The sequence below is a fragment of the Tasmannia lanceolata genome, unplaced genomic scaffold, assembly GCF_043159265.1.
Source record: "Tasmannia lanceolata isolate RefF3 unplaced genomic scaffold, GAP_Taslan_0.1 ptg000004l, whole genome shotgun sequence".
Lineage (NCBI taxonomy): Eukaryota > Viridiplantae > Streptophyta > Magnoliopsida > Canellales > Winteraceae > Tasmannia > Tasmannia lanceolata.
In genome coordinates, this window is record NW_027518681.1 from 5,264,361 (window position 1) to 5,290,630 (window position 26,270).

The 26,270-nt window shown below is 38.0% G+C and overlaps 2 protein-coding genes across 3 annotated transcripts; one reads left to right on the plus strand and one right to left on the minus strand.

Annotated features, from left to right (window-relative positions):
• Positions 1 to 1,982: 1,982 nt before the first annotated feature.
• On the plus strand, positions 1,983 to 14,081 carry LOC143876102 (vacuolar protein sorting-associated protein 29). 2 transcript variants are annotated; one of them, XM_077377745.1, is made up of 5 exons: positions 2,005 to 2,142; positions 4,401 to 4,455; positions 4,783 to 4,962; positions 7,607 to 7,744; positions 13,434 to 14,081. In XM_077377745.1, exons 3-5 carry the CDS (start codon positions 4,831 to 4,833, stop codon positions 13,734 to 13,736), a joined length of 573 nt encoding a protein of 190 aa, XP_077233860.1. In that variant the 5' UTR covers positions 2,005 to 2,142; positions 4,401 to 4,455; positions 4,783 to 4,830; the 3' UTR covers positions 13,737 to 14,081. The 2 variants fall into 2 exon arrangements, with proteins under 2 accessions (XP_077233859.1, XP_077233860.1); XM_077377744.1 differs by lacking the exon at positions 4,401 to 4,455 and having other exon boundaries at positions 1,983 to 2,142.
• A 546-nt stretch (positions 14,082 to 14,627) lies between these two features.
• On the minus strand, positions 14,628 to 24,311 carry LOC143876103 (large ribosomal subunit protein uL13w). Its single transcript, XM_077377746.1, has 4 exons — positions 23,956 to 24,311; positions 23,145 to 23,261; positions 22,923 to 23,010; positions 14,628 to 14,986 (listed from the first exon to the last, which is right to left on the minus strand). The coding sequence occupies exons 1-4, from the start codon at positions 24,225 to 24,227 to the stop codon at positions 14,843 to 14,845; spliced, it is 621 nt and encodes a 206-aa protein (XP_077233861.1). The 5' UTR covers positions 24,228 to 24,311; the 3' UTR covers positions 14,628 to 14,842.
• Between the last annotated feature and the right edge of the window lie 1,959 nt (positions 24,312 to 26,270).

Genomic DNA, 26,270 nt, shown 5'->3' on the forward strand with positions numbered 1-26,270 from the left:
TACTTAAAAATTATAAACAACAGATAAACCAACACCCCTTCCCCGGCACACACACACCGCAAAAAAAAACAGAGAGGGAGAGAAGATGGTAAAAGCAGCAGAGTTCAGTTGTTTGTTTTCAGGTTAAAGTAGAAGGATGATGCTCTTGTCATGCCCCAAACCGAGATCAAGAGCTACACACGTGGCAATGCCGCATATGTTATGAATTTAGAGCGCTTAACATTACAAGAACAGGATAAAACAAAGTGCAAGACGAACACAAGAAAAGCACACCAAATATACGTGCTTCAGGCATTGAAAAAAATATTAGCATAAAAAGGGAGAAAAATCACTCAAAAAATGCATTTTACTGGCAACGAATTTTGAATTCAAATTGGTCGTACGAAAAAAAAAAAAAAGGATGTAAATGTCCTTCAAGGCTTTTTTACCTCTTATCTTGGTCATTTCTCGCATACAAATTATCATTGTGTGGGTCACCTCGGTAAAATGTGGGGTCAACTTAGTATAATGTGGGGTTGGCTCGGTCAACAATATGGTACCTCGGTAAAATGTGGGGTCAACATAACCCAAAATTTTCCTACATGACCTTACTTCTTTCAACACGACCCCTCTTTTTCTTGACAAGATGCCATTTTTTTCCTACACAGCTCCAACTTTCATTGATATGACCTTACTTTTTCATTTTTTTCCGGCGTCTTCCATTTTTCTGGCATCGATTCTTCTTTCTTCATCTTCTTTTTCATTTTTCCAACATCTTCTATTTTTTCCGGCGTCGATTCTTCCTTCTACTTCTTCCCTTCCTCTTCTTTCTCTCTCTAAATCGTCGGAGCAAGAGACACACACCCAAAGGAACTCTCATTCATAAAAGATGTCGGCCAAATTTGGGGTAAAAGTAGACCTGGCAAACGGGTGGGCCGGGCCAGGTTTCACCCAACCCGTACAGGTCCAGATCATACGGGCCAAGTAAAAAACGACCAGAAATTTTACGGATCACTACTTGGTGACCCCACCCGCACAGGCCGGTTGACCCGCGGGTCAACCGTTTTTGTTTTAATAATTTTGGTTGGTCTTTTCTTATTTGGGCACTTAAAGAATTTTGGCACTTATTTTCGTCACATCCTCTCCAAAACCATTCTTTTCTTTCTCCATCTTTAATAGCTTTCACTTTATTCTTTCTTTTCTTGTGTGTTTTCTCGATATCCAGGCATAGGTAACTGTTACCTTTTTTGCCTCGGGATAAGACAATCTTCTTTATCAGCATGAAATGACCATTGACATGACAGGAAGAAAAAGCAGTGCTGAGATTTTAGTGATGTGACGAAAGTACTCGCACAGATCTCAATTATTTTTGTCATGTCCTCTCCCCCAAAAAGTATTCTGCTTTTTAACTGGCACCTGCGGGTCCACCCGGCCCGGACCAGTTTTGACTGGCCCGTTAGACCTGCGGGTCAAATTGAAACGGGTCACTACTTTGGGACCCGGACCTGGAAATTACGGGTAGACCTCTCAACCCGCAGGTCCGGGTCACTTCTTGCCAGGTCTAGGTAAAATTGGGGTCTCTTGGGAAAAGGTGGGGGCGTATCGAGAAATGGTGGGGTCAGAGGCTCTGTTCACTTGCGTTCCCAGGAAAGCAAATCCCTGAAAAACAACCTCTTTTTTCCTTGACAAGACAGAATTCTGGTGTTCACTTGCTTCCCGGGAAAATAGAATTACACGTGGAATTTCTACAATAAGTCAAAAATTGACATGGAAAAGCCCATTTTCCCCCCATTTAGGGATTTCATTTCCGACCAAAAACACTCGAATTTCATTTCCCCAGAAAACTAGTGCAAAAAGAAGGGCAAGCAGTTTCCCTGGAAACCTTTTCCTGCGAAAGTGAACAGTCCAGGAAAACCTTTTCCTGTACAGATTTCCTGGATTTCTTTTTCTAATGCCGTGTCAGATTCCCGGGAAACATTTTATTTTCCTTTCCCGAGAAAACAAGTGAACAGAGCCTAAGAGAAGCTCTTTTTAATATTTACCCGTTTCCATTTTTTCTCCTCTCTCGTTTAATTAGTTTAAATTCATCGGCAGCAGATCTTATGATCGTTGCTTCCTGGTGTTTTTATTTTAGAATCCGTTGCTTTTGAAGGTCTTTGACAGGTAATTTTTGGGATTCAAATCTTAGAATTGTGGGTTTTCCTTTTCCCTAATTTCTGATCTTCAGATTATTTCCTTTTACATCATTGAATTTTCAGTACTGTTTTAGGCTGCATTTGGTCATCGTTAAAATCACGAATTTCACGATACAGAAACCCGTCAATTGATTTAGGTTTTTATTTGTTTTTTTTTTCACCCTTTCTCCAGTTCTTTTTAGGAAATTTGGTAGGATGGATGGAAATTTGTTCTTTTTTTTTCCCTTGCTCTTTAGTAGATGAGAATTAATTGTTGCCTTTTTTTTTCTTTCACAGATTTGCTTAATGGTTTGTTATTTTTTTGTTTTATGTTAGGCATCCAGAATTCTCAGTAGGTTTGAGTAGGATTTTCATGATATTAAGGGTGTCTTTTGCCAATAGATTGACGACATGATGATATTGAGGTTGTCTTTTGGCAATAGATTGACTTCTTTTGTTATATTAGGAATTCTCAGTAGCTTTGAGTAGGATTTTCAAGATGATATTGAGGTGTCTTTTGGCAATATATCGACGACAATATGATATTGAGGGTGTCTTTTGCCAATAGATTGACAACATGGGTTATATTAGGTGGTCTTTAGGCCTTTCTGTATTTCTTGCTTTTGTTCAGCAACATATGATTTGATGTGTCTTGCGAAACAACCCTAGTTTTAGTTAAATAAATTGCAACTTTATTAGATAGTGTAGTGAGAAATTGTAGTTCTTATCTATTGGAAATTTAGCTGACTTTACAACCCAATGCGTATGGTCTAATTCTGTGTAATGGGCACCACGAATTGATCTAAAAACCGGGTATCTTTTAAAACCCTTATCTTCTTTATTTGGTTCTGTGTAATGGGCACCGTGAATTGATCTAAAAACGTGTATCTTCTAAAACCCTTTTCTTCTTTATTTGGTTCTGTGTAATGGGCACCGTGAATTGAACTAAACACAGGTATCTTCTAAAACCCTTTTCTTCTTTATTTGGTTCTATGTAATGAACACCGTGAATTGAACTAAAAACAGGTATCTTCTAAAACCCTTTTCTTTCTTTTTTCTTTTTTTTTATTTTTATGATTTTGAAGGTTCGCTGGATCTTGAGTCGATTTCCTGCATTCAAGAAGTTATGTTTCTATAATGGGTTCAATGCAACACATCAGGAAATGGAATTGTCCTCTCTCATTTTTTCCATTTTGGTTGTAGCTTTTGAAGATGATTGAAGTTTGATCTGATCGTTGGATTTATGACTCTAGGATTATAATAAGTTGAATGCAATTCAGGGGTTGGGCTTGTAGCTCAGTGGTTGAGGCTTTGTCTCTCAACCTTGAGGTCTCATGTTCGTTCCTAGCTTACCTACCAAAAAAAGGTTGAATGCAATTCGTCAAGAAGATCTTTTTCATTTTCTTCTTTTGATGCTTCCATCTATTATCTATTGATGGATTTTGTAAATGCTTGAAATTGGAGGTGATGCTGTGAAATTATGAAAATGGATCTTTTTGACGGGTTCATGGGTTCATCTCTGTTAATCAGGAATCCACTTCTCCTTTTTCTTCTGTTATTACTTTCTCTTGGGGTGAATTATCTATTGTGAAACATCTGCAGTCAAAGTTCCTACAGGTGAGAGGTACAACCTACGCGACCCAGTTGCTTCCTAAAAGATCAGGGCGACTAGGACCCACTTCCCATCATGGTCCAATGTTGATTGGATGATGATAAAGTTTGCCCATTGCGAAGTTTTACTATTTGTGATGCTTTCTGGATGATAATCCCCTCTTTTTATCCAATCAATTTTGTACATATCTGTTAGAAGGAAAAGATTTGTAAATATCTGAACCTTGAAGGGATGTTATGATTTTAGAAATCTGCATTTTATAATGGGTTCAATGCAATTTATCAGGAAAATGCTTTCCGTAATTAGTTCATTGCATTTTGTCAGTCAAAAAACTTTTTTACTTTTCTTGCATCTTTTTTTTTCTGTCTAGGCATTATATGTTTGAATTTTGAAACTATATTGTAAACTTAAGCATAATTCGTTAGTAAATTCTTTTGTATTTACTTTGTCTTTTTCTCTTCCCTGGAAATAATGAAGGTTTTGAAGTGCATTTGGTCTCATGAGTTTAGGATTGTAGCTTCTAGAGTGCACTCAATTTTGTTCAAGAAGAAACAATTTTTAAATATCTAAAGCTTGAAGTTATGTTATGAATTTTGGAATCTGCATCTTATAAATGTTTCAGTGCACTTCATCAGGGTGTTTGAAGTTTGAGGTGATTGTGTGGATGTAGAGTTCAGGTTCCATAATTAGGTCAGTGCATTTTGTCAGTAAAAAAGTTTTTTTTCCTTTTCTTGTTTTCACCATATTATTCTTTTCCTTATAGATGGTGTTTATGTTTGGATTTTGTAGTTATATTGAATTTTATAGTTATATTTTGACTTAAGAATCTAGGTTCTATCATGTGTCGGGCATAATTTATCAGTTTTTTTTTTCTTTTACTTTGTCCTTTTCTATTCCCTGAAGATAATGAATGGTTTTGAAGTGAGTCGGTATCATGAATTTAGGAATCTGGCTGTTATAATGCCGCTCGGTTCAACACACCATGAAATTGCTTTTCTTTCTCTTATTTTTTTGCAGATTTTGATGATATTTGACATTTGAAGTGATATCTTAAATTTAAGAAGAATGGTGTTGGTCTTAGCCCTTGGAGATCTTCACATCCCTCACAGGGCACCTGATTTGCCTGCTAAATTCAAATCTATGCTTGTTCCTGGGAAAATTCAACACATCATATGTACTGGAAATCTCTGTATTAAAGTACTCATCCCTCACATCTTTTCTAATGTTTTTAGTATCTAACTATAATCTTGGAAATTTGATCTCATGCTTTGATTGGTCATTTTCCTTATGTTCTTTCAAATGATTGTATCCGTGGCTGATTGAGTAGTTGAATCTCAATTCTTTGTCCTTTGTTCTTGCTTTTATCCGTGGCTGATTGAGTAGTTGAATCTCAATTCTTTGTCCTTTGTTCTTGCTTTTATTAAATCTGATAATGTCATGGTTTAATTCTTCTGTGGAATCAAAAACCGGTTTCGTAGAATATTAGAATCATCTAGCATTTTCCTGGTTATCATTGGCTAGTATGAGAAATGGCACAAGTGATAGTGTCAATTCATAAGAAAGAGATGATGATATGATATGTATCGTGCAGAGTCTCTCTTTCCTTTACAGAAAATTTGTATAGCATTTGACTAACTTTCCACTCCTTCAATCACTGCAAAGATTCCAGCATTACTTGCATCCTCTAATTGAAACTCCCTTTCATCCATATTCTTCAAACGGCACAGATTTTATCTACCTGTGATGGACCACAAAGTTCAACGGGATAACAAATTTGCAATATGTTGTTGGCACTTGGGTCTGACAGTAATTTTATAGTTTCTGAATGGCTTTTGGATAGGATATGTTTCCTCTGCTGTGAATATGTTGATAATTTGTTTCCCTTAGATCACAATGCCATGCCAACTGTTAAAGATCTAGATCTCTCTGTCTTTGTTCCCTTTTGCAATAATTTGTTTCATAAGATACTATATTATGCTTACTGTTCCAAGCATTCTTGGAATGCTTTCATAGACAAATTCTGTCATTGAAAGGAAGGCAAAAGTAAACACACCATTTTCTCATGTTTTTCCATTGTAACGTATCTATAAGGCTGACGGTTTTATGTCATTGGCATTTGGAAATGTACTAAATCTTCAATAATGAGGAGCTTAATATGTTCTCAAGTTATACAATTCCCCCACCCCCAACCTCACCCACACCCACACCTCCACCCCACGAGCCTTTTTTCCATTTCTATTTATTTTCTGATATTACCTCCTTTTCTAATTCTCTTAGAATTGTGTGTTTCTCTTTAGACTTTTAACAATTTTTTTGAATGGTAAGGATGCTTTATTTAAAAATAATAATGAATAAATGACCAAGAAGGCCAAACGAGAGAGGACTAGAACAAGTCAAAGATACCAAGGGATAGTCTCCAGGCTATGATTTAGCCGACACTTCAAATTTATTGCTGGCACACGTGTCCTGCTGTGTCCGACACGACACGCGTGTCCACCTGTGTCGACACTCCTTTGGACACTCTTCGATGTACTGCTACAAGTGTGACTTAATGTGGGTGTGGGGACATGTTTTTGTGCCTTATCAAGTGTGAAATTCTGTTTTATTATTGCATATTGTGTTTACCTCTTTTATTATTAACTATTCTTTTATTATAAACTCTTTAAGCTATTCTTTAACTAATATTTGATGTTGTATCATATATATACTTTCTATTTTAGCCGTGTCCCCGTTTCTAAATTTTGGGGGTTCACCATGTCCGACACTCCGTGTCCGTGTCGACACGCGACACCCATGTCCGTGTCCACAAATCATAGTCTCCAGGTGGATCATCAATAGGATAATGGGATTGGGCACCAACCACAAGGTGTCCCCCAAGTATATTACCGCATGCTAAAACATCAGCTTCTCCATTCACTGACCTATTGATGTCCTGAAAACAAGGATCCTTCCCGTCAATATGGCCCAAAATCTCGTCATTAGCATCTGCAAATCTCCACTGATAACCTTCTGTTCTTTTCAACATGTATCCTAACTATTTAACAATTATCTTTGATAATTCCAGTTCACCATGATATCGTCACCATTATTATTTCAAACCTGTCATGATAATTTCCAAATAAATCTAATCTATAATGAGAAATGCATATTTGTTTTGTTATCTCGATAATATAATTGATAATTGAAATTTCTTATATAAGTTTTAGTTTTTTATTTTTATTTACTATTGAAATTATACATAAGTTCAATTATTTTTGTTTTCTGTGAAAGTTTCCAGATATTGTCTCAATAAAACATCAAGATTTCAAATTAACTTGATAAATACAAGAGTTGATAGAATGCTGAGAACAGTATATGTCACTATGTTTCTTAGCAATTTCAACATGTGTCCCATTTAGGGTTCTTCCAAAAACCTGCTGCCCCTGTTTGTGCTCCTTAGGTCTGATGTTTTTGGTTTTCGCTCTTACCAGTTTAATGATTTTCCCTTTCATAATAGATATGGATCAAATCGTACTACTTGAATAAATCAGTTAATGAAAGGAAGGTTCTTCTTTGGTTCTTATCTCAAAATCTAGGAAATAACTTTCAGGCTCAATGGATGTATTTTGCAATCCTGTGAAACAAATTTTAAAGTGAAAAAGCTTGTGAGCTTTGGTGTATAGTGTAGTCTTTTATGATCTGGCACTACATGTTGTAGATCTCACATGTACTCCTTTTATTCCAATAAGATCTTCGCTTTCATTTGATTAAGAAAATAAATAAAAAATAGTATGCTCCACTTGCATGAAAATTTAATGTGGTAGTCTACTTATGACAGTTTTATGATGCTTGCCATGTATAGGAGGTTCATGATTATTTGAAGAGTCTTTGCCCTGACATGCATGTTACGCGAGGTGAATATGATGAGGATGCACGTTATCCAGAGACCAAGACTCTTACCATTGGTCAATTCAAGCTTGGACTATGCCATGGTCACCAGGTTTGGTTCACCTTTTAGTTGTTTTCTCAAACCTTTCTTTTACCATGACTTTTCTTCTTGGATCAATCCTCGGAAAAACGTTAGGAATATTTATTTTATAAGACCAAAATGATGGAAATGACTAGATTGGGTCAAGCTAGGATATGCTTGAGGCCCACATTACCAATTTAACTTATTCATCACAGGATTTGCTTTTTAGAATAATAAAATAAGTCTTTTGTAAATTCAACTAGATGAATTACGCAGCACCATTGTCCCCTTGGGATTGAGCATGTTAATTTCCAAAATGCCACATACTGCATACATGTGTTAGCCGGAAGCTTTTCGAAACTATTTTGGTTTTCTTTTCATGTAGCATGCATGGTTTTAAATTTCCCCAAAACGACCGAAATGTTTCCGTTTTTATCCCGACTGAAATGAAATCTCAATGAATTCCTTCCACGTCATTATTTCCGGCCGAAAATCTTGAAATTTGAGTGAAATTCTCAGAATTAGACCGAGATTCCAAAAAAAACGACCGAAATGGCCAGAATGATAAAAAGATGGAAATATGTCAACATCATTGAACTGCACAACAAAGTAGCCATATCTTATGCATGGCATGTTAGATCGGCATGGGACCAATAATACCTCGTTACTTTGTGCTATTGACATAGAGTTGGGATCTTTGTAGGGGAGACTGATCATTATACTTTCTTATACTTCATTATTTATTGACTCTATTGTTCCAGACATGTGTGACAATGCATGTCACTAGGTGTTCGATGTGATTAAGCCATTATGGATGGGTTTCTTGCTTATGTGATGGTTTCTAAGTATGTCTTTGTGCTTATTCTAGCATTTTCCAATGTATCATCTTAAAATTTCATCATTTGCATGTTTCCTTACGTTTCTATGATTTAACAAGATTTCCACAGAAATTTCCACCGAAGCTGAAATGTTTCTGTTTCCATGCCAACCGACACCGAAACCGAAATTTAAAACCTCGGTAGCATAGTATATGAATATTATGGATGACATACAATATGCTAAGAAAATCACAGCATACTTTCAGCATTGGAAAAATTGCACGCTGCGTTTAAATCACAGTTAGACTTTATATGTTAAACGATTTAGGAAGTTAACCTTATGAAAAAATTTGAGATATTGTTACGTCTCAAAAACTTTCAGCATCGAACCTCTGGATTTGCATCCTTCTCATGCCGGACTTTGGTTTCATAATGGCTAAAGGGAGGCGTAACTTTCTTCCAACTCTCTTTTTTTTCCTTTTGTTCTCTTTGTAGGTTTGACAGGAGCCCTACCAGTTCATTAATCAAGAAAGATTTGCAACATAAACTTTCCCTGCCTTTTTCATCTTTAACAATTTTGAATAGTAAAGGTATAATATAACTTTGGAAATATATGAGTTCCCCTCCGTACACCAATGGTTCAAAATATCAACATCATATTGAGCATAATAGTTGATATGTAACCGCATTGGTCAAGGCTGATATGATATTCGAACCTTTATCGGAGACTGCAAAATATCACATCAATATCGACTGGCCTTATCAGTTTTTTTTGTTTTTTTTTTTTTTTGAATGGTAATGATATGGAGATTGTATCAGCCGGTATGAAGCCGATCTGTTCTGTATCACATCTTCTCCCTTCTAATTTCAATTCTGCCCATTTTTTGGGGGAAATCTCTGCCCTTTTACAGAGCAATCCTTCTTCCCTCTGAATGCACGTCAAAATCAGCCCAACCAAGTGATTGAATCACATATCTGTTGGTGTTTGGCGTTTCGGATCTTTTGATAAATAACGCTCCTCGATCTAGAAATCCCGATCTCCATCACCATTTGTTCTTAATCTTCTTTTCTCGCTCGATTTGGAATTCCTTAGCTTCTTCTCTATCTTCATTCCTCACTCGTTCTGGTTCCTCGGGCTGTCATCGATGTTCCTTTTTCCATCTTTTGTCACCGCAGCAAGAGCAAGCATAGCAGGGTTTTGAGTGCGTGGCCACAGTATGGTTTTGACCAGCTCGTCTCTTTTGAGACAAGTATGCGGGCTCTTCACCTCTTTGTCTTTCCTTATGTTATTTTTCCTAAGCAAAATCCTAAAATTGTGTATTGGGGCAGTGGGTTTAGGTTTTAATTTTTATACCCCTTTTTTTATGAAAGCACCTGGCTCTTGTGCAACGTCGAAAGGGTCCTGATGTAGTGGGATCGTTCGGATTGTGACAACCTCTAGCAAATGGTTCGAAATTGATTCTAAAAGAACCTATTTCACCAAGTAGTGCTAATTTCTCCCTTTTTAGAATGGCTCCAGCGGCTACATTTATGTCTAGTGGTATAGTATATAAGATCACGGTTGCTTTTAGGAGTGATCTTTCCCTCGTCTGAAAGCCGGCCATGACCCTACTCTCGAGAAAGAGTCAGTGGGTTTAGGTTTTAATTTTTATACCCCTTTTTTTATGAAAGCGACCCCCCCCCCCCCCCCCCCTCCCACACACACACACACACACACAACAAACCAAACTCCTTGATGGTTCTTTTAAGAAATATCTTAGTAAAATTTGTGGCATCCATGGACATGCCTATGTAATCGAAATTGTTGATCTTGTAGGCTATCTTGAGACGACCCACATGGTTATGGTCCCACTAGTTTAGGATGTTTTTTGAATTCATGAAGTATTAGGATGTTCTTTGAGTTCATTGTCTCTGTCTGCCTTAGGTCTCCCACTAGTTTTGGTTGTGGAATCCGATCATTGAAAGAATGGAGATGAAACCTTCTTTTTTTTTAATGGAACTAATGGAGAAGAAACTAGTCGAATGGAAAAAAATCTCTCCTATCTTTGAGGTTGTGTGGGTGGGTGGGTGGGGATCACTCTTAACAAAGCCGCATTGTCTAATCTTTCCGTTTGTTCGTGTATCTTTTTCATGATTCCCACTACAATTTCCAATAAGAGAAGCTCCAAAGGAATATTGTGGGAAGGCACCAAAAGCGGGAAGAAATAAGCACTTGGTCAAATGGGAGATGGTATGTCTCTCAAAATTCGATGGAGGATTGGGGATTGGCAATTTGACCAGAAAAAAAACAAAGTCTTGTTGGAAAATGGCTTTGCCGTTTTGGTAAGGAACGGGATGCCCTCTGGAGGGACATCATCAAATGCAAATATGGGGAATCCAGGGATTGGTGGGAGATGAGCAGATTAAGTAGAAGTCGTGGCTCATGGGTATAGAAGTCCATTTATCCTTTGTCTGCCAGCCTTGACCTAGGGATTAAGCGGGAAGAGAATGGGTTTCTGGAGTGATATCTGGTGAGGATTTTGTCCTTTATCCCACGCTTTTTTGAGCCTCTATAGGATTGCAAGGAAAAAAATGTTAGGGCCTTCAAGTCCTATCAAAGAGTTGGGGGAGGGGAGAGTTGTACAATTGTATGGAATGCCATTTTTTGTATAGGAATCTTAGCGAACCCAATAATGATTGCAGGATCTCGACCCCCGAGGCTGGAGGCTCATTCATGATCAAATCTTTCCCTAGATTCTTCAGCAACTCCTCAACTCCTGCTTTCCCATGGCAAAGGGTCTGGACCTCTTTGGTGCCTTCCAAAATTCTGGCTTTTTGTCGAACGGTTTTGCTTAAAAAGACAACACGCAAGTCAGATTAAAAAGGCACAACTTTAAACTGCTGAAAAGGTGCATTTTGCGATCAATGGAAGAAGAGTCCATCGACCATCTCTTTCTTCATTGTAGAGTAACTCTGAACATAAGGACTCGGGTATTTGAATGGTTTGATATTCAATGGGTGATTCATGATTTGTTTAAGATTTGTTTGATCACTTGGTGCACTGGGGGCCTTGGCTCTATGGGGACGACTCTTTGGGATCTCATTCCATTTGCTGCGATTTGGGAGATTTGGAAGGAGAGGAATGCTCGGGCCTTTGAGGATCGTTGTCCTTCCTTGCATGGACTGCCTTGGAAAATAAGATACTATGCAGCTAGTTGGGCGTCTCAACACCAAGCTTTTATGTGTTATTTAATGGACTGCATTCTCGAGTACTAGAAGAAAATTATGATGGATCGCCTCCCTAAGATGGAGGTGCCAGCCAAATGGAACCCCCCACCCTCAAATGCCCTCAAACTTGATGTTGATGGTTGCTCTCATTTCAACTTTGACAAAGCTGGCATTGGGGGAGTGTTAAGGGATTCCTTCGGTGACATCTTTTTCATCTTCTCCAATCCAGTTGGTTTAGTTGATTGAATTGAAGCTGAGGTTCGAGCTCTCCGGTTTGGTTTGTTTATGTCTTTCACGATCATATGGAGTGAGCTCTCAGATGTCATCTCACGGGCCAAGGGATTAAGTGATGGCCTGTGAAGAGTAGCCAAATTCCTAGACAAGATCAGGGATTTGCAGAGATGGAGGATTTTTTCATTTTTCTCTTATTGCTGGAAACGCAAGTGATTGAGCTGATCGGCATTCCAAATCGGGCTCTTTGAGAGATTCCTTGTATACCGGGCATTCTCTGCCCAATGACATGAATTTATAAAATGTCCTTTCATTAATATATGTTTTCGTTCTTCAAAAAAATAATGCTAAATATTTATAGATTGATAAATGATCAAAATAAATAATAAAAATGAAATATGAAAATTAATAAAATGCAGAAAGGAAAATACCTATAAAAATGTCACCCATTTGGCCAAAAATTATTACCACCTAGTGGGAATGTGAAAACTTTTAGCATTTAATTACTTATAAAGTTATGTTAATGTTTTCTATAATTTTGATTGTTTATTTGATCATTTCTTTAGTTGAAATAATTGTTCCTATACATTTTCTTGAAGCAGTAACTAGAAGGCTTGACAAAGGAACAAACCAGAAAAAGATCGTTATACTCGTCGGTGCAGTCCAAAATTTATAAATCCCTGTAAAAATATCAAATCATGGTTTTTAGTTGAAATATATACACTGAAAATCGTTAAAAATAGAAGTAAACCCAAGCACGTAGTCAAAACATTGTGTGCCACTATTTCCAGGATCTTGAGAATCCGTATCACACAATTCACGCTGATACTGCCTATATGTTTCGCCGATACATATCATTTTTCACCGATATCCTGACTGAGGCCGATATTTTGAACCTTTCGTAGTCCAGTCCATGTTTTTTTTTACATTCCTTCATCCAACTCTTTATGCAAATAACTAGGAAACGATTTTCATGAAAGGTCCACAAGAGCAGGTGGCTGCAACTTTATTGTAGGCCAAGTCCTCCTAATCCTTTAGGGGGATTGTATTACCTGATCTTATTGTTCCCTTTTTTCATTTTGTTTTTCCTTCTCAACTAATAATTTATTGAAAGTTTTACCCTGAAAACCGTTTATGTGCATACTCCACCTCCTTTCACAGCTTTCAAAATATCAGTGATTTAATTGCATTTGCCAATCATGGTGAAATAAGAAATTTGGCAGAACCTGATAATGAAAATGAAGTCCAGAAGATTTTATCATCCACTATTGAGGAGAAATCTGATTCTCCATTTTAAAACAAATTGAAATCTTGAACCTTTTGTGCTCTTTCCTATCCACTTTGGAATTTCAGAAAATTCAATTGATCACTTTAGCGCATTTTCACTTTGTGTTACAGGGACTCCTTTTATTTTTACACCATTTCCTGATTACTATACCTGATTACTATATTTGTCTGTGAAGGTTGTTCCTTGGGGAGACTTGGATTCTCTAGCCATGCTTCAGAGGCAGTTAGATGTGGACATACTTGTTACTGGACACACCCATCAATTCAAGGCCTACAAGCATGAGGGAGGTGTTGTTATAAACCCTGGTTCCGCAACAGGCGCTTACAGTAGCATTACTTATGATGTTAACCCAAGCTTCGTCCTCATGGACATTGACGGCCTTCGTGTTGTGGTCTATGTTTACGAGCTCATTGATGGAGAAGTGAAGGTCGACAAGATTGATTTCAAGAAGACGGCAACTACCCACGCCACCCACTGAACCAAGCACATTGGCTTTTGAGCTTTGGCATTTGGTGATGAAATTAGACTTTTCAGAATCCAAATTGAATCACATATGCTTTCTTTTCTTGGATATTTGTAGATTGGTGGTAGATACTCTGCTTTATAGCATCCGAACAAAATTTGGTATTGAAATGACCATGAGTTTGAGCATGTGGTGATGAAATTGGACTTCAAAGAATCCAGATTGAAGCACATACTTTCTTTGGATATCCGTAGATGGGTGGTAGATACTGTGCTTTATATGACATTTGTAGATTGACTTTGATTTGCCTTTACATTGGAAAGATCATCTCTAATCAATTTTTACTGCATCCAAACAAAATTTGGTGTTGACATGACCATGTTTTTAGACCACCCTATTGAATGGTTGAAAGCATGCCTCATAACTCATCGGACTTTTGAGTGAACATAAGATGAGAGCAGAGAGCTCAGAAAGTCTTACATGAAGACCACTGCACTGCTGATGTTCCTTCGATAACGAAATTCCCGTTCTTCTTGGGATTTATCTGTCAATGGTAAAGGGTTTTCATAGATAGCATGGGTGGTGCCAACAGTGTGTTACTCAGTTTTCTGAAGTCATATTTATCTTTTACATGATTGCCCTCTTCCCTCGTATTCTTTCTCTATTGTCATATTTGCAATTTGACAGTAGAGAATGCAAATATGACACGAGAAGAATTAGAATTGGAATCGGAGGCGATGGTCTCTGAAAAAAGACGCAAAAATAGTATATCTCCTGGGTGGAGCCTGCCTCAATCGAGGTAGCTGAAATTTAACTTTGATGGGGGCTCAAAAGGAAATCTCGATCAAGCATCAAGCAACAGTCGGGGGTGTATAGCTTAAAAGAAATTGAAAACTAAATCCAAGATAGCTAAATATCATATATCATAAAGGCGTAAAAGTGAAATGAAAGAAAAACAAACTCCTTCAAACATTCATGAAAACTAAATCCAGTTAGATGAAAGCAAACATACAGGCCACTACCGAGTATTGAAACAGTATAAAAAGAACAATATACCTACAACAAAACAATCCCTCATCACAAACAAAACTGAAATATTGCATTATTGCTTCCTCTAGCTACTAGTACTTAATTGGTGCAAGGATTTCAAGCTGGGTTCCTAGCTTCTCTTCAGCAGCTTTCTCTGCCTTGACCCTCAGCTTGGTCAGCTGCTTCCTCCTTTCGTATGCAACTTGAGACCTCTGCTTCCTCTTGTCCTCCAGCTCCTGTCAAAATCAAGAAAATAAATTGTATTATTAACTATTACAATATGAAAAATTCCAAAGCCATTCAATATAATTAGAGGGAGATAAATACATTGCCGAGGAAAGGATAAACAATGAAGAAACAAAAAAATGGTAATATATTATTGTGGGAATTTGCTAGGGTCCATCAAAAGGCATTTTGCAGCTTATCTGAAACATGTCAGACCAGCCATCTCGTGACTGGAGACAACAGCTTTTGTCTCCATTCACGAGGTGGGTGGTCTGACATGCAACAGACCAGCCGCGAAATGCCTTTTGCGATGGGCGCTAGCAATTCCCATTAATATATGGCTTGGTTCACTTGGCAAGTCAAATGAATCAAGATGGGTTTTCTTTCCCAATGGAAGACTTTGATCCAAAATGAAAAACAAAACAAAACTTGGAAACAATCAACAATCATGGCAACAAATTTGTTTTTTGAAAGACGACCAATTTATATTAAAATTCCAACCATATATACATAAGGGCGAAACCAGGAGTCCCAAACTAGTTACAACATAAGATGACTTAGGGAATAACCCCAAGCCTACCAAAAAATTGTCTATTCTGTAGCATTCCGAAAAAACATTTTCCACTACCTTCCTCGTAGACCATTCGTAAGAAGACCACCAAAAACTGTTGTGCTTTAAAACCTTTTTAGCGTAAGCAAAACCATCCTTTTTCCAAAAATTCATGTCAACGCCAGGAAGATATTCTCGCCTAGGAAGCGCACTTCTCTAACTCCCCCAAAAGGTGCTGGATTTGAAAATCCGGCATGTGTGCGATGGGGTCCTCTGGTTCCATTTCCAGAAAGGTAGGGCTCTTTCGAGTGGCAATCCTTTCTTCCACCAGTCGAATTCCCACCAACTTATTAGCTTCCCAACGATGCTTCCTCAAATTCCTCTCTTCGTTTAGGATTAAATTGAAGAAAGGGTGTTTGTCCGACGACAAGTGAGTGTCATTTACCTTGTCTGACCCAGAAACATGACGGAGTGTCCAAGGATAGTCCTGAGCCTCTTTCTTAAACAATTTCCATTGCTTCTTAAGGAGGTGTTTCGTAATCTCCTTGTGGGTTGGGTCATTCTTAGAAGCCATCTCCTCATCATAAACCATCGTTTTCAGCTTGCCGAGAATCTTTTCCAAAACAAAGATTTCCATGGAAGTTCCTTTTCCGCCCTCCGGAACAAGAGGGGAGGGAAGATGAGCCATGCTGCGCGTCGCTTTGTTGCTCTATTGCTGGCTAAGGCAATGTTCAAGAGATGGCCTAATTCTAAATATCTTAAGGGAACCCAAAGATCTCCCTAAGCCCCCCTTTATATGGGATTCACCGCCTAGTTATAGACTTATAGGCAAAGACCAATGACCGGTCCTCTGATCCACTAAACAAGTATGACAAGTTCCCTCCAAAATAAAGTACTTATATAGCCGACACGATCATACCTTCGAGCCAAATAGGAAAAGAACTTTCCAACTTTCTTTTACTTGGTAGTGGAGATATAATAAAGACTATTCTCAGAATTCAAGGACTATTTGGGTGGTATTATCCTAAACCTAGCGGAAATCTATCCTTCCACCCCAAATGGCGAATGTTAATCATTCATTGAGTACAGCGCCATTTCCGCAATACCCAAAAATGCGGAAACAAAAATGTAGTTTACACTTCGTCGCTTAAGGCACCTTTTATCCAATATCCCTCTTCAAACAAAAATGTTATCTAGGAAACCCCCACCCCATCTAGGATACTGTGACAGCTGGCCCCCCGCCCCAAAAAAAAAAAAATTCCAGACCATCTAGCTTCATCCTATACATAGGTTAGAGGGGGCCACTTATCACTCACCCATTGGCAGAACATACCCTAGGTAAAAGAAGGGGAGGATTATGACAAATTTGAGCTCCAACCAAGATGTTTCTCCTTCGACCCAATCATGACAGCAATAGAGGACAGGAAGTGCAACTGATGGACTATAAAGATTACATACAGTTATAGGGTTTGAATTGCCTAGGAGTTTCGGTCAGGGAAGAAGTGTGCAGGGGATCTAATCACATAATCCCTATGTTTGGTTGCACGGCATAGATTCGAGTAGTGGAATAAGTAGTCAACAGGGAGACAAGCATAGTTCTCAACCCGTGACTCGATTTCTTACTTTTATGACTCATGACTGGACTCGATCGTAAGAGTTTTTGACAAGAAAAGAAATTTAGTTGGAAAAAAAATAATTTTATACCAAAAGATGAAGCATGTAAAAAGTATAAACCAATAGCACATAGATAAAGTACCAAAGCAAAAATATAAATAACTATATTCTCTTTCTTTTTTTACAATTGACTTTTTTTAATCCAAATCAGATCAAAGAGAGGACGACAGGGTGTGTCCCCAACCAGATGTCAGGCCTATCGGTCCTAATACATTACGAAAGATGATACAATATGAAACTACCCAACCCCATCAACCATTACGAAAGATGATACAATATGAAACTACCCAACCCCATCAACCATTAAAATTACCGGATTACAATGCCCATCGAGTCCAGCATTACACCCTGTTTGGCCAATTCGTCTGCCGTTTCATTAGCCGAGCGCCTCCTGTGGTTGATTGTTGGCCGGATCAAATTCACTAGGTCCTTCACTTCAGCTATATAATTCTGAAGCCTCCAGGGCCACCTTTGATTTTCAATTGGCCAAAGCAATCACGTTGCTGAATCCCTCTCGACGATTAAAGGCTTAGAAGAATTAGTTGAGAACCATTTGAGGTCAATGGCAGGGCCCTCACTTCCGCTTTGTTTGCATTGCAAATTCCTATCGGACCTGAATAAGACATAACCGTTCACCCTTGATCATCCCGAATAATTCCCCAATACCAGCCCGCCCTGGATTTCCTATAGAGCTCCCGTCGAAATTCAGTTTCACCCATCCCACCGGCGGAGTCGTCCATTTTGGGGTTATTTTGGGCGATATCTTCCTTTCCCATATAATCGCGCGTCCAATTCTTCATTATCACCCCAGTTCCATATGAAACCCCTCTCATAGTTTTTGCCCATGAGATGTGTTGAACCTTAACTTCAATGCTGATCATGTCCAACGATTTGACTTTATCGCCGAAGATGCGTTCGTTTCTTTCTTTCCAGGTGTTCCATATAATCTCGTAAGAGAGCATTTTCCAAAAGATTTGTCCAGTATCTCCAAACGCACCACCCGTCCAATTAATTAGTACCCTGCAGATGGATTTTTGGAACACCCATTTCACGCCAAACGATCTAATCAGCCCCGTCCATAAACGATACGTGAAAGGGCAATGAAATAATAAGTGGCCAATCATCTCCTCCGCCTCGTTACACAAAGCGCACCAGCTGACCATGTGGATTTTCCTCTTGTAACTTGCATGCACAAAATAATTAAGTTCTTGTTGGAAATTAATCATGGGTGAAAACCCTTCCTTGCTTTAGATTTGTATCCGGCCATGATTTATTGTATTGTTGGAAGGAGATTTGTGGTGGTTCGGGCCAAGTACTCAAGATTGTACAAGATCGGGAGCCTCCCGCACATGGTTTTTTGAAGCTAAACTTTGACGGGTCCAGCATGGGCAACCCCTGTCCTACCGGAATTGTGGGAGTCTTGAGGGATGAATTTGAAGCTATGAAATAGGTGGGTCCCATTGGAGTCACAGACGCTAATGAAGCTGAAGTGTGTGTTATCTACCAAGGACTAAGGTAACTTGAAAATGAAGATTTGAATAAGGTAGTGGTATAAAGAGACTCTCTCAATGTGATAAGGTGGCTTAGTGGCTCTCATTCCTTCCCTTGGAGATTTGCCTCTTTCTTCAATGAGATCAAAGATGGTGTGGGGGATGCATCTACTTCTTTCCATCATGCTAGGCGGTCAGCTAATGGTGTGGCGGACAGTTTAGCTAGAGATGGTGTCTCTATGGAGAGAGTTGATCTATTTGACTTTGTTCCTCCGTGACCCTTGCAGTGGACTTACTAGTCTTTCTTTTTCTTTTTTAGTCTCATTATTTGTATAGATCTCCTCGGTCTTATTTTTTTCCATTTAATGCAAATGCCTATCATTCAAAAATAATAATAATTAAGTTCTAAGTTCCAACTTCCAAGCTTTCAACCATCAAAACAAGAAAGCCCTAGCCCAGCAACTCGACCTGACTCGTAAGAGTCTTGTTTTTTCGACTCGTCTCGCAGCGACTCGTAAGATTCACCAGACGACTTGTAAAAGTCTTCAACAGAGGCAATTCACCCAAACAACTAGCCTTGAAAACCTAGCGCTCGACTCGTAAGAGTTTGACAAGTATTACCTTGGGGAATAATGGTAAGTAGTGTTTGGTTGCACAGCTATACTCAGAGAGTAGGGGATTGTCGTTACCAATATAGAGAGAGGGGGGGAAGAGAAAGAGAAAGAGCACCGTTCCCAAGATATTTAAGCAAAATTCCACCTTCTGTGGAATTTGGTTTGAAAGTTACAAGGAGTGGACATGAACGCCACATCACCAGACATGCAATAATTACACGGGAAAATACCAGATTTTCGGGAAGTCAATGTTATATTGGCAACCAAACGAGGAATGGCATCCCCAATTCAAAAAAATCCCGACGGCTACTGGGATTTTGTGCAACCAAACACAAGCCAACGAATCACCTAGGAGAAGATTCCTTGTGATATTTCCCAACATTGAATTTAGTATCTTGATTGCAGCAAAAATACAACTAAAGTAGCACCTAGATGTTTCCTATCATACTATTTTACTCATCTATATCCACGTAGGTGTTGCTTCGTAGGGGATTGAGCCTCTAGCGCAATGGTCAAGGCTTTGTTCTTCCACCTGGAGGTGGGAAGTTCAATCTCAGCATGACTACCAAAAAAGGGTATTGCTTCATAGACCAAATTTGAGCAGTAGGCTAATACAGTGTCTTTGGGAACATTGCAAGCTCCGCTAGTATTGAGAAACGAACTAAAAGGCTACCACCCAACTTCACTGTCATTGCAAACTTCAATAGCACAGAGAAATGAACTCAAGTAGCTACCAGCCTCTTTAGGGTGTGTTTGGTTGCACAAAATCCAAGAAGGCTTAGGGATTTTGCTTGGTATTAGGGTGCCATGTCAGCGAAATTCCTTTTTGGTCGTCAATATAGGATTGAAATCCCTGGAGACTCCCAGAGATGTCTCCTAGGTAATTATTGCATGTCTGGTGATGTGGCATTCATGTCTCCTCCTCATAACTTCCAAGCCAAAATCCACAAAAAAGGTGAAATTTTGCTTGAATTTCTTGGGAATGGTGTTTTCTCTCCTTCTCTTCCCTCTCCTCTCTATATTGATAATGACACTCTACTCTCCAAGGTTGACAACCAAACACTACATACCACTATTCTCCGAGGTAAGTTCCAGGTAAATCTAATGTCTGTCTCCTCCTTGTTGACTACTTACACCACTATCCGAGGTAAATACCTACAACCAAACATAGCCTAAAGCATTAGTAAACCACACAATCTTACTGAATTTACCAATCTACCACCCTTCATCTTCCCATGCTAATCAACTCCACAGTCTCGATATGAAAGATCAACATCAGCATATAACACTGCGAACCAGATACAATATCACTCATAAGCATGTTCGAAAGGTATCTTACTAACATACAGGATTTACTTATCCATCAACTGCCTTTGATCTATCACCAGCCACCACAACTCACAGCACGATTCGCTACCTCTCATATAGGAAAAAGATAAGACTCAATAGAAGCTTCCATAAACCTAGTGCAACAGACACCTTGAGTCATAATGGGTAATTATGTTGCATGGATTCTTCTGAACAGACAAAGTACCCATGTCATAAACGCTTGCGATTCCAATACTCCATGGAATACAGAATTCTAGTATGAGTATATGACACTTTCTAACATTCACCATTCCTTTGGGGTTTATCCATCCTAATGGTAGGCCTCTACTAAGAACAAATTTACCTAACGCATATATAAGTCACTTCATTCACACTTTGGTTGGAGATGACGGATGGGGGAAGTAGATTACAGATATTGAAGATTATGTTAATAGGGAGAAAACTCAGCAACATTTGCAACCCCTCATCTATGAAAAGCTAACATCACAATAGAAGCTTCCATAAACCTAGAATAACAGACACCATCACTCCTAACCTAATGGGTGCCCATGTTACATGGATTCTACAAAACATGTAGAGAACTTATGCCAGACATGTCAGATTCCAACATTAGTTGGATTTTGCATATAACAATTCAAGTTCACTAATAATTTTGAATTTTCTAAATTCTACTACCACAAATTTACATCTATCATGTGCCTGGAGCTGTATCCATCCTAATGTAAACTTTGCATATGGAAATAAAACACCACACTAACCAAACATATTAAAACTTAAAACTCACAATATATAACCTGTTATACAAGATTATGTAAAAGAATTAAATTCTTATTCTTCTTTTTTTTTTTTTTTTTGAGGATTGTCAATTCGACACTTAATACCTTTGAGTGACACTAGCACACATACCCCCACAACATGGATGGCTACAAACCTGATGAATCGAAGTCATTGTGAAAATAGCACTAATATCATACATTTTCATCCAAACCCAAACTACCACTATATGCCTAAGGTTCCCACCATGTTAGCCTAAATCCTGATAATCAAACGAGACATAACATCAGGAAGAGCAGAAAACATACAAAATGGATAAACTATCAATGGTCCCAATATTGACTCTTACCCAAATCTAATGTAGGTCATAGTAGTATATATACGCAATCATCTACAATAGAAACCAGCATTTTCAATCAGAAATGCTGCCCTAAGGAGAAATGTAATTATAGAAAACCAATGTTCTTGATCATCATTACTGATAATTATTTTTCACTTGTCAAATGGTGTTCCTTTTTCATCAAAGGATCTCTAGTGGGGCATTCTTATCTGATTGATCACTTCAAATCAACAAACATGTAACCAATAATTGAAACTTTAAAGCATTGGACATAAGGTAAGTACCCTTTGACACATAATAAGATATAAAAAAGGGGTAATTATAGTAAAACAAGAAAAATATACAGGTATAGCTTGTCCTTGTTTTCAAGGTGGAAAAAGATGGAAATTTTAGATTACAATAGAATAGCAGGATGATTGTTGCAATATTATTGCTTGATATTAAGCCTAGCTGTGAGCATTGTGAGTCTGTTGTGAATTATGAACCTCCGAGCATTAAATATGATAGTAACCCAGATACGATGTCTAATACCTATATTATCTTCAGAATATAATTACTGAAGATCTTGTAATGAGCATCCATGCAATAACATTTTGGGCATAAGATGGAAGGTTACCTAGGAAAATAAATGACACCTTAGCAGGACTTCCAGTATAAATCTAGCAATAGATAAGATAAGGGTGGTACTGATACCCACGTGATGTGGTAGTGCATCGCATGAACCCACAAAGTGCACATGGGGTTATTTGATCGATCAAGACCCAATTAGGAATGATCCATATACTTTGAACTCATCACAAGAAACACATCACAAATGTCATTCCAATTCATCCCTAGCACTCACATTAAATTCAAAATAGATATCAAAGAAAATTATTGGGAGAGCCATGCCATAAGATACCACAGACCACTCAATAACAAGAGAGTGGGAAACATTTATGCATGGAACAAGTCCATCCTAGCAATCACATAGCTTAACCCCAGCATCAACAAGTTCCATTCTTAATCAGTGGTATTTACACTGACAGTATAAAACTTTATTTCACACACACACACACACACACACACACACACACACACACACACACACACACAACAACAACAACAACAACAACATATATGCAAGTAGGCAAATAAAGGGTATTGCAAAAAAGAAAAAAGGCATCATGAACTGACCTTGATAGTATCATAGTGGCTCCAGCCAACCTCCTTGGAAAGACGACCCAAAAGGCAATACTTGTGACCGGGCTGAAGCCTCAAAACTCTGTTATTGTTGAACAAGGAATGTGTAACAAAAAACTCAATCAAATATATCGATGAAAAACAACAAATTAAAAAACAGAAATTAGGGTATTTGTAGATCTAAGAACAGATAAAAAAATAAGGAAATGGCCTTACTTGAGTGCATCTGGGATCACCATCCTCTTCATCTTATCATAAGGGGCAGGCACTCCCTCATACGCCTTCAATCGGGCAAGTGCAGCAGCCCCACGCTTCGTCTTATGAGGGATCATCCTGAACCAAAAACAGAATAAGAAGCAAAAAAAATCTATCAATCTAAACAGATGGTTCATATTATTAATAGTTTCTTATATTTTTCTAGCAATTTCCCATTTTCTTAGATTTTTTTAATTTTTAACTATTAAAAAAATTCCCCCAATTGTAGGTCTTTTCTGAAACAAAATGAAAGAACAGCCGAAACGTAGAACGAAATGGAAATGATAACTAAGATCTTGTTACGTGCCTATATGGCCATAACAAAAATGAATAAAGAAAAATATAGAAAAAATAGGGGAGAGAGAGGTTGATTCGAGGCAACCGGGTCTACTAATGATTCAATTCAAGAGGAACATTGACTCTCCTGAAATAAAGTTTCTTTGTTGCCAAATTCTCTCCATTTCCAATGTAATACAACTATTTAAATACAAGAACAAATGTAGTTTACATTATCAAAAGATAACATGTAACATTATCAAAAGAACAAAGGTAGTTTACATATCACCAATCCATTTGACAATTACAACACACATCATCATCATCAACAACTCATCAACAACAACTAACAATCACCACCCTAAAACACATCACAACTACATCAGATCTGAACAGAATTTTTTTTTTTTTTTTTAATGAAGAATACCGATCTGAACAGAAAGATTTCATCTTTTTTCTATAACTAAATCAAAGGAGAAGAAGGATAGTTTATTACCCTCGGATGGTTCTCCAGAGGATTTTTGCAGGAGCACGGAAATGAATAGGACCATGAGAGGGTTTAGTGTTCATCCTCTTCCTTAGAAAACGTAAATACTTCATTTTTTGACGAACTAGTCCTCCAGAAAGGCAGATCTCCTCACATCGAACCACCACGACTTTTTGTCCGTTCAAAAGCTCCTTAGCAAGGATCGAAGCAAGACGACCTAGCATATGGTGACGAGCATCCACAATCACTCTTCTCGCGCAGATCCCTGATCCAGACACCATTTTTCCTGCTCCCTAGGGTTTCTCTTGAAGAAGAAGAAGAAGAGAATATGATTGTGGAGATGTCTAGGGTTTTTAGCGTTCTAGGGTTTGTGCTTTTATAGCTTATTACTTATTGAGGTTAATTTACGTTTGTGCCCATTTTGTTTTTGGGGAAGCGGAGTGAGAAGTCTTAGTATGAGAATTGAGAAGCAGGGATTAGACCCGGCAAAATGGGACCCGTACCCGCGGGCACACCCAGCCAGCAAGGGTACGGGTACCAATTTCAATACGCGAAAAAACATACCCGCACCCAACCCGTACCTGTGACCCGTGGGTGGGTCTGGGTCGGGCATTGGTGCCCTCGGGTTACCCGCCATTCGGTTTTCAACTTTTTATTCTTAATGCCTAAACACAAAACACTAAAAAATAGACAATGTGGGTGGGCCAACAAAACAAGTCAAAGCAATCAGACCATGTGATTGGTATCTTTGGTTGTACCAAAACAAACATTTGTTAAAGTAAATGAAAAATTGTATGATGAATGGGCGTATAAACATGTACTCATCATCCCATTCTTGATATTTGATCCAACAGCAGCTGACTTGTTAAGAAGCTGCTGTTGGATTAAATATGAAGGCTTGTACATCCATCGTACCACCTTTATGTGTTCATACACCCATTCATCATATAATTTCTTTTCGTATATATATATATATATATATATATATAATCATCCTAAGGAGAAGAGTTTTGGGACACTGCCTATCTATGATGGAGACCTACAAATGAGTGGTTTAGATCATCCAAATAAATGGGCACTAGTTTACTTTTTTTCTCCCTATGTATTTATGTGGAATAGAATACACGCCGATATATCATATAGTATCTCCTACTTCAATACTTACACAAGCAGCCAAATAAAGTACCAGAGAGAATTAGTTAAATGTTTCAAACTATAGTAGTATCTGTTAGGGCCCGTTTGGATATCCCTTGGATTTGGATTTCCAAAATCCATGGATTTGAAATCAACAATTTTAAAATTCACAAATTTATAAATAATGCCGTTTGGATGACCACGTATTGATTTGGATTTCAAATCTAAATTAATTTTTTTTTGTTTGGATGCTCTTTGGATTTGAATTTGAAATCTAACAAAACCAAAAAACTCTAAAATACTTGATATAGGGGCATTTCAGCCATTTTCCATGATCCAGGGTATTCTAGTCATTTCACCTTATATGGGGGTATTTTGATCATTTTTTATGTCATAAGGGTGTTTTAGTCATTTTCAATGACTCAGGGTATTTGGTCATTTTCACTCGGTATAGGTGTATTCCGGTCATTTTGCATGACCCGAGGGTATTCTAGTCATTTTACCTAATATGGCATATTTTTATTATTTTTATCTCATAAGGGTATTTTTAGTCATTTTTCATGAGCCATAGGTCATTTTTACTTTATATAGGGGAATTTCGATAATTTTCCATGATCTTGAAGTATTTTAGTCATTTTTACCCTATATGGGGTTATTTTGATCATTTTATGTCATACGGGTATTTTAGTCATTTTGCACGACTCGGGGGTATTTTGTCATTTTTACCTGGTATAGGGGTATTTCTAGTTATTTTACCTAATATGGCGTATTTTTATCATTTTTATCTCATGATGGAAGAAAATGATCCACGTAGAATCACCCAACTGGAACCAGGATTAAAGCCGGGTAGAGCCATTTTACCTTCTTCATGAATTTTTTTTCTAAATGATTCATTTAGCCGACCCCAACTAGCTTGGGACAAAGGCTTTGTTGAGTTGAGTTGAGTTAGTCATTTTTTATGAGCCATGGGTCATTTTTACTTGATCTAGGGGTATTTTAGTAATTTTCCATGATATTGGGGTATTCTAGTCATTTTACACTGTGTGAGATTATTTTGATCATTTTTATGTCATAGGGGTATTTTAGTAATTTTGCACTACTCAAGGGTTTTTGTCATTTTTACCTGGTATAGGGGTATTTGGTATATTTTGGTCATTTAAACCCTTATGGGTCAGATTTAGATTTATAAA